The 8,696-nt window shown below is 33.0% G+C and overlaps 1 protein-coding gene across 1 annotated transcript; it reads left to right on the top strand.

Annotated features, from left to right (window-relative positions):
• Positions 1-1,181: 1,181 nt before the first annotated feature.
• Positions 1,182-3,177, top strand: LOC149202784 (CASP-like protein 1U1). The gene is made up of 3 exons (XM_089403251.1): positions 1,182-1,525; positions 1,625-1,760; positions 2,756-3,177. The coding sequence occupies exons 1-3, from the start codon at positions 1,242-1,244 to the stop codon at positions 2,984-2,986; spliced, it is 651 nt and encodes a 216-aa protein (XP_089259377.1). The 5' UTR covers positions 1,182-1,241; the 3' UTR covers positions 2,987-3,177.
• Positions 3,178-8,696: the final 5,519 nt, after the last annotated feature.

Raw genomic sequence — 8,696 nt, 5'->3', positions numbered from 1 at the left:
TCCTTAATGGACCTTAGTTAGAGTGGTTGGTGCACTCCACCCTATGTCCTCCTTAATGAATCTTAATTAGAGTAGTTGTTTGCACCCACTAACACTTCAAAGTCCACCCACATGTCCTCCTTAATGGATCTTAGCTAGAGTGGTTGGTTGCACCTAGAGACTATGTTATATGTGCACCTAGAGACCAGTGCACATATAAGTGGATTAAAATCCAATCCATATCTTCCTTGATGTATCTTAGCTAGAGTGGTTGGTTGCACCTAAAGAAACTATATCAAATGGTTTTGTGATTAATACACATAAAAGTGCATCAAAACCTCACTATCCTCTTTAATTTTAAGTTCAGTAACATATAGAACTGACTCATTTATAAAATAATTATATTAGATATAATAATAGAAACCATCTTTATAAATTACCAATTTTCCAAAAACAAATATGACAATTAAAAATATATATATAAAAATAAATTCAACTTGCTAAAAATGCTTCAACTCATGTACAAAATAAAAAAATCAAACGAATATGTTAACCAAGTTCACACTCTTTCACGTGAATGCTGTTGCCATTCAATGCAATGGACATGACTTACATACCCACCATATTTTCTGTCAATAAAAGGACCATTAAATTCGGATTCAATGCCGTGACATGACTCGCTTTCAAAAACTACCCACCCTACCTTTACTTAAAAAAATAATCGTTCACTTGCGATCCAGGCGAGTGTTTTGACTAATTTCCTGTGCGGGAATGCTGTTCCCATTCAATGGCATGGACAGTACTCGCTTTCAAATAGTACAGACGACCCATTCTGTATTCCCCTCCTTCTAGAAGAAAAAAGCATCAGGCCCAATGTCCAGCTCGTCTGCCATATCCTTTGGCAGGCCCTCGTATCTTTTAAAGTTATCACGCGCTCAATACGTTCCAAATATTAATGATAACATAGGCCTTACGCGAGGTGGGGCCTGGCTATTTTGCTCCGACCCATAGAAGATTATAGTGAATTTGTCTGGACTCTGCATATTATTATGAGCGCCAGCTATTATGGGCAAGGTAAGTCTAGCATAACAAGTTCACACGGTACCCATAAATGTAATGACATGTTCACACCGTACCCATTGAGAAAAACTGTGTTTATTTAGAAGCCTACACGTGAAGGCTTCTTGTTTATATATGCGTCTCGATTAGTTGATATGAGATGCTAGGTCTGAAGAGTTGTTGTGCTTGCAAGGTGAGAAGAAATGGAATCTCAGATTAAGCCCAGCGATGGTACCAGCAGCTACACCGAGAGTAAGGCTCGAGGGGATGATAGAAATCAGAGAATTAATGGTGCCCATTCTTCTCAGAGCAGTTTCTTCGTGGTGGATTTGATATTGAGATTGCTGGCAATCGGCGCCACGCTTGCCGCTGCAATCGTGATGGGGACAGATAAGCAAACGGTGATGATTCCCCTCCCTCTCGGTCCTGGCGGCGCGACGGTCTTTGCTCCGTTACATGCCAAATATCACTACTCTCCTGCCTTCATGTATGTTGGGCAATAATGGTGATAAATATTAGCTAAAAGTTATCATTTTCTTTTTATGTTCCAATACTCCTGGTTTTACATACTGCAAATATTTTGCAGATTTTTTGTAGTAGCGAACGCTATCGCCTGTGGATACACAGTACTTTCATTGATCCCTTCCGTGAAAGGAAAACTCGCGGCCAGATCAGGCTCCTACCCTCGTATGTCTGCCTTTCATCTAGCTGTGGCCGATATGGTAAGCAACGCCCTGTATTTTTTTTAATCATTTTTCAAAAATGAACATTTGTTTCAAATCTTCTTAGTGTCTGTGATATGAAGTCTTTGTGGTTGTTACATGAATTCTTTGTGAAGTATGTGATGAGAAGATATTAAGTTTTTGGGAAGTATATGTTTGGAAATTCAAATTTTTCTTACTAGGTGTTGGGCGTATATGAATTCACTATTTGAAGATATAGAAATTGCACTTGGTTCGGCGCACATGGATTCACTATGAATGAGTTCACCTAGAGATATAATGGTAGCAGTGACAAGTTTTGTAAATTTCTTCTTAGTGTCTGTGATATGAAATCTTTGTGGTTGTTACATGAATTTTTTGTGAAGTATGTGATTAGAAGATATTAAGTCTTTGTGAAGTATATGTTTGGAAATTCAAATTTTTCTAAGTAGGGGTTGGACATATATGAATTCATTATTCAAAGATATACAAATCGCAGCACTTGGTTGGGCGCACATGGATTCACTATAAATGAGTTCACTTAGAGATATAATGGTAGCAGTGACTAATTGTGTAAATCTAAATCTAAATGACTAGCTGTGTAGACTTATATTGAGATATCCATGATTCACTAATAATTCATCTCATCTAAAAATATAGTGGTAACTTTGAAATCAACGTATTTAAAGAGTAGGGCCAAACCCATAGTACTGGCCCAATATAATGTAACTATTGAAATCAACTTATTTGAAGAGTACGGCCAAACCCATAATACTGGCTCTATAACTTATTTGAAGAGCACGGCCAAACCCCATAATACTGGCTCTATATAGTAGTAACTATTGAAATCAACCCATATGAAGAGTACGGCCAAACCAAACCAGAGTACAGCAAGGGCCAGTGGATGGAAAAGAAAGAAAGAAAACTAACCTGCATATATGATTTAGTTTTAACGGGTGAAAACCCAACATCTAACCCTAATCTAATATGTAGCTTTAATTTGTTATTCTGTGCAGGTGATGGTGGCGCTGGTAATGGCAGGAGCCTCAGCAGCGGCCGCCATTGCGTATGTCGGCTACAAGGGGAATTCTCACACTCAATGGCTGAAAATCTGCAATAATTTTGATCGCTTCTGCCACCATACGGCTGGCGCTATAATTACTTCGTTTGTTGCAGTTATAATCTTTATGATACTCACTATGATGTCTATTTTTAGTATGTACAAACGTGCAAGCTATGCTCGTTAATGGCGGGGATAGGAATAGTGTTTCTTTGGTTGCATCTGTAAACCATGAGAGGGGGGAACTCTCAGGTGTGTGATATGTAATTATAAGTGACTGTGTAGATGTTGGCTTTGAAGAAAAGAGAATGTCACAGTTTGTGTTATGTTATTTCAGTATCATATTTATTGTTAAACATTTTAGTTTTTTTGGGTTAATTCCTTTTTTATTCTACCGAGATCTTTCTGTTTCTTATACGTCAACAGAGAATATTTCAAGTATTAATTATCTTCTTTTTCTAATTTATACTTGTCTTTTTTCGTATTAGTCTTATAATATATTAATTATTTTTTATTTCTAAATCTATATTTATCCTCTTTTTATATTAATTTAATATAATTAAAATTATAAAATCACTACCCAAGTGAGTAAATAAAAATGAGTATGCAAGTTACTAAATAACAAATAATTTCATGGGAAAAATAATAACCATCAACTAATATATGATTAAAATTATAAAATCACTACGCAAGTGAGTAAATAAAAATTAGTATCCAAGTTACTAAATAACAAATAATTTCATGGGAAAAAAATACCCATCAACTAATATATGGTTTTACTAGTTATACTTTGTATTATTTTTTATCTTGCAATTAAGAAATTTACAAAATTTGGTGAGGTTAATGTTAATGTTCAGTAATAACTCAAACGGAATATCCCTGAACGGAGTCCAGTTTTGCTAGCGTTGGCAACGTCACATTATCAGTAACTTCATGTTGATGACAAATTGCATTATCATTTTAGAGTTGTGGATGCTGAATCTATTTCTATCATCAAAAATATGATTTAAACATTGTTTTTATATGATTTTTTGAATCTTTTTTGCTTGGATTGAGGCCATTTTTGGCGGTCTGGGCAATTCCTCGGCCTCTATACAAATCCTTGACTACTTTTTCGCCCTAAAAGTCATGAAAATTTTGATCATATTTTGATTAAATATACCAAAAATTTTTGTAAGTCCAAATTAAAATAGTTAAACTTCAAAATTTTAAATACCGCAATGACGAGGAATCTATTTCCATCCTTAAAAATATAATTTAAATAAATTTAAATTTTATATTATCCAAATTCCAACCACTTTTGAATCTGGACATCTGCTTTTTGGACCATTCAAGTCCAATTACGGACAAAAAGAAACATTTAAGTCTTCGTCGTTATTATTTTTAATCCTTCTGTTGACTTCTTCCCCTTGATGGTGGAAATGAAAAAGCACATATAACTTGCATCGATAAAAATATTTTCTTTAACTACTCCGACCATGAACTACAGTTAGGTGTTAAGCATGCAAGCTATTTTTTTAACAGTGATATTTAGTGTTAGGTGAAATGTTGAATTGCGAGATTTTTTTAATGGTATTTGTGAATATGTGTTTTTTTAATATTTATTGTGATTATGTGAATTGTTTAAATAAGATGTTAAAAGAATGAACACACTATAATGGCCAAAAGATATAAGTCGTATGTAAGTCGTACGGTTACTTAACAGCATCTTTACTTACAGTTAAATACTTATATTTTATTAAATTAATTTTTTTAAATTATTATTAATAAAAACAACTAAACGACTATGTAGATAATTTATTTGGTAGAAAAATGCTTTTATATACCATTTTTAGCCATTTTTATGTTTAATTAAGTTGAATTTTTATGTTTTGCTTTTTTTTTTCAAAAGTCGTAATTTTATTTATTAAATTATTATTACTAAAAAGCAACCAAATAATTATCTACATAATTTATTTTGTAGAAAAGATTTTATTTCAAATTCATAAATATAAATGTTTTCAAAATAATAGAAAACCATTTAACAAAAATTTTAATTTATAAATGAACATTTTAAATAAATCGTTGTTTAAAAGTTTCATAACAATTAAATAGATGGTAACATATATATTGAAGAGTATATTTTAGCCTAAATTACAACTTTAATTTATAATTAATATTTTAATAAAATTGGCACTAAAAACAACTTTATAACAACTAAATATATGATTCAATTTTGTAGAAGAGTGATTTTACCTGAAAATGTTATTTTAACCAATAAATTATAATGTTTTTGATAGAATACTTTTCACCAATAAATCATGATGTTTTTAAAGAATAAGAAAAAAAACATTGCCACTAAAATTAACTTTATGATATTGAAACATCTACAACACAAAATGTTACAATAAAAACCAAATTTCACAATAATGAAATTTGTAGATAACTACAAAGTTATAATTCCAATGTTATGCCAATATTCTAGTGGATCTTCGTGAGGAATATGACATGCAAGTCTACAACTTCAAAATAAACATTGGATGGTATTTGTTTGGCCACAATCTAGAAACATATTATCTATGAATGCTTCCTAACTGCTCTTTAGAGGTTAAGCCTCAATATATTATTGTTTAGATGAATAATTACATCATAACATTGCAATGGACCATATGATCAGATTTACCTTTACATACGAAGGAGACGATACAAATCACCAACTTTTGATAGGAGAGTGTTTTCATGATCAGTTGTGACTTTAATTCATAAATCAATGTTTATTTAAAAGAAATAAGAGAGAACATTGTCACAAAAAACATATTTGTAACAAAACATCAACAATACATATAAATTTAAAATTCAAATGCAATGCTAAATGCCTCTAAAATGATATGCGCTAAAAGTTTGAATTGTTATTTCTCAATAAGGTTGTCTTATAAATTGTAGTTTATATTTAAATAAAAACATTACAACATATTTTATAAAATTCTCTATTATGCAATGTTTTACTATAAAGGTTGCACATTTAGCATTATTAGTTTTAGTATAGAAATTGTTGAAATTTACTAAAAACTTGAAATGAAAAAGACAAGCAATAATACATCATTTAAACAACCAATGTAAGATGTAAATGTGAAAACCCATTTAGAAGGTCAACCCTATCCTTTGCTTTTTTCTTCTCAATATGAAAAGTGAATACAAAGAAAGGGGGCACTTACTATGGAGAGTTGAAACGCCCTAGACATTGTGGCCAATGTAGCTATGATCTTTTTCTTTGTATGTTATACTTTAGTATTCAACTTTTAATGCTCTATTACTCTATAGAATAATACTCAATATGATAAGAATGAAACCCCTTCACATAGCCTAATAGTCTTTTGTAGTGAGGATTAGGGATTTTCATGCATCAACCTCCAATTAACGTTAGGCTTTTGGACTATCTAGAACATTCTTAAATCCCACGTATGAGTTGTTAAGCTCCAGATAACCCCATGTTAAACCCATAATTAATCCCTAGATAGGCTAAAATATTTCATTATACCTTTTTACTATACTTGTACCCTTTTGTCTCCTACATATCTATAATGTCCCTCAAATTTTACACAAAATATTATGTTAATTTACTATGAGGTTAAACAGTGTAATTTTTTTTTTTTTTGTAAATAAAATGTGCAATAACTTCTATTTACAAAATGATTTTTGAAACTTATTTTCTTTATAGATACAATGACATGAATAATTTCTTGCTCAAATTATATTTCACGTATTTGCAACAATGCCACTATATTCTCTTTCCATTTGTTTCACAAAATTTTGGTTCTAACACCCAACATTAATCACTAATGGTTTAACTATCCCTTTTTTTTCTTTTATTCCTTGTTTCACAACTTATGATAATAATATAGTGGATCATGGTTTTCACACCCATTATTAAAATATCAAAGGGTATGAATTCCCTTGGCATGCTTTTATGTACTCATATATATTGACATTTATGTATCCATGCTAATAGCATTTGGGTTTAGATAGGGTAACTACCTACCCTTGCCTCCACCACATTAGTCTTATTTGGCATTTGTCCAAGTTGAGAGTTGAGCTCTACAACTTCTATATATCTCATTGTGTAGAAGGATTTTTTTCCATGATGATCTCATGAAAATGTTCGTTGTAAGATGATTGCTCTGTGTAGAACGATTGCCTAACTTTACTATGGCCAAGAACTTAGACCAGTTGCGCATACTAGGTTTCAATTATGACCTGGAACTCTAATTTCCCTATCATTTCTGGGTTTTTATTTATTTATTCGACTTTTCTCTACATTATTCTTCCTAAATTTTGTCTTGTTAATGGTGAATTTATTCACTTGCAAATAAAATCCTAACCCTTCCTAGAGGGTTTGGATATGACGAGTCACTGATATGGGGATTCAACCATTCCCGATCTTCACCAAAATTCCTTGTGGGTGAGTTTTGTATTGAAACCATGACTCTAGTACTTTCAACAAGACATTTATTTGCAAACTAAGGTTGATTTTGAATATTTATTCTTCACGACAAGAGTATATGCAGACATGTCGTTCCATTTCACTCAGGTAATTATGGATATTTGTTATCATGAAAAGTTCCTTTCCATTTTCTTTTATATTGCTCTCTATGAGTTCAAATTTGACCAAAGAACTTGTTCTACATTGAAAGTTAGTACCAGCTAGACTTGTATTATGTGTTGGCTTCCTCTCCACAAGTAATTTTTCTCAAAATTTGGGTTTATTTCACCACAATAGTAATAGGTGCTCATTTTTACCTAATTTCTCTATAGGGTTTCAAATTGTGAGCGTGTTGTTGTCATGCCTGTGACCCGCATGGATGTAACAGCCTTGATGAAAATTCCTTGTAATAAAAGTTAAAAACAATAACCACGGTTGATGGGACACTTATTCCAAGCTGAATGTTGGGTAGGACATCCTAGGGGGTGTTCATTTTATTTATTATGGCTAAGGAAATTGGCAAAGGCAATGACTAAGGCTTTGGAAAGGCAAAAATGAAATTTTTGGCGCATTTATTTATGAAAATAATGGAAATTAGGAGAAAAGGGAGGTGAAAGGTCAAAGGTTTCACGTGAGGAGGAAAATGAAGGAAATTAATGGAAAATGAAGAAAATAGAGGCTTCATTCATAAAAAAGCTTTTGAGGATCAGTTGGGAACATTTTGTTAGTTGAGTTTTGGAGCTCTCTCATTATTCTCTCTTTCATACTCTTCGGCACTTAGAGTTTTCTTGGAGCATTTTGGCATTGGAGCAAGAAAGACAAAGAAGGCAAGAGGAAACAAAAATCAAGCAGGGAAAGGCAGGATGAAGACGCTACAACATACTTCATTGCATGTATCGACTTGCATGTGTATTTTCCTTGCTAGATTTGGCATGCATGGCATTGCATGTGGTTCTTTTCTATCATGGCATGGGTTTTTCTAGGTGTAATAGTGTTTTGAGCCTAGCCTTGCCATTTCCACATAGCCATGGTGTGATGGGGTTCTCATGTTTTGGTTGACCTAGATTTCTGTATGGATTCGAAGCTCAGTGAGGTGGATCTTCGAAATGATAGAACACAAGACCTAGTAACCTTTGAGTTGGATTGTGGGTTGCGATAAAGCCAAATTTTTTGTTCCCTGCCTCGGATGAGCTAAGAATATTCGCTGGTGAGTGGTAGGATATACGATAAAGACAAGAGGTGGTTTGCTTCTCATTGGGCCTATTAATCCTGGGTTTAGGATATGCAATAAAGCCTGGAGAGTGGGTCTCAGTTTAGGGTTTAGTGATCCCAGTTTGGATTGCGGTAAAGCCTGAGAGACTAGGAGACAAGAAAATTCCTCATGGTGTAGGTGGAGAAATCCGGTGGCATCCATACTTGTTTGGCCTAGTGATTGGGT

Source organism: Pinus tabuliformis, chromosome 2_1, assembly GCF_031772625.1.
Source record: "Pinus tabuliformis cultivar Carrire ecotype Pingquan chromosome 2_1, CPIR1, whole genome shotgun sequence".
Taxonomy (NCBI): Eukaryota; Viridiplantae; Streptophyta; class Pinopsida; order Pinales; family Pinaceae; genus Pinus; species Pinus tabuliformis.
Note: the sequence above shows the minus strand (reverse complement) of the source record. Positions and strands in the feature narration are given on the sequence as shown.

Coding starts and splice junctions, on each gene's coding strand:
- LOC149202784 (XM_089403251.1), top strand. CDS start 1,242: ATGGAATCTCAGATTAAGCCCAGCGATGGTACCAGCAGCTACACCGAG. Junction 1,526..1,624: donor CACTACTCTCCTGCCTTCAT/GTATGTTGGGCA, acceptor AATATTTTGCAG/ATTTTTTGTAGTAGCGAACG. Junction 1,761..2,755: donor ATCTAGCTGTGGCCGATATG/GTAAGCAACGCC, acceptor TATTCTGTGCAG/GTGATGGTGGCGCTGGTAAT.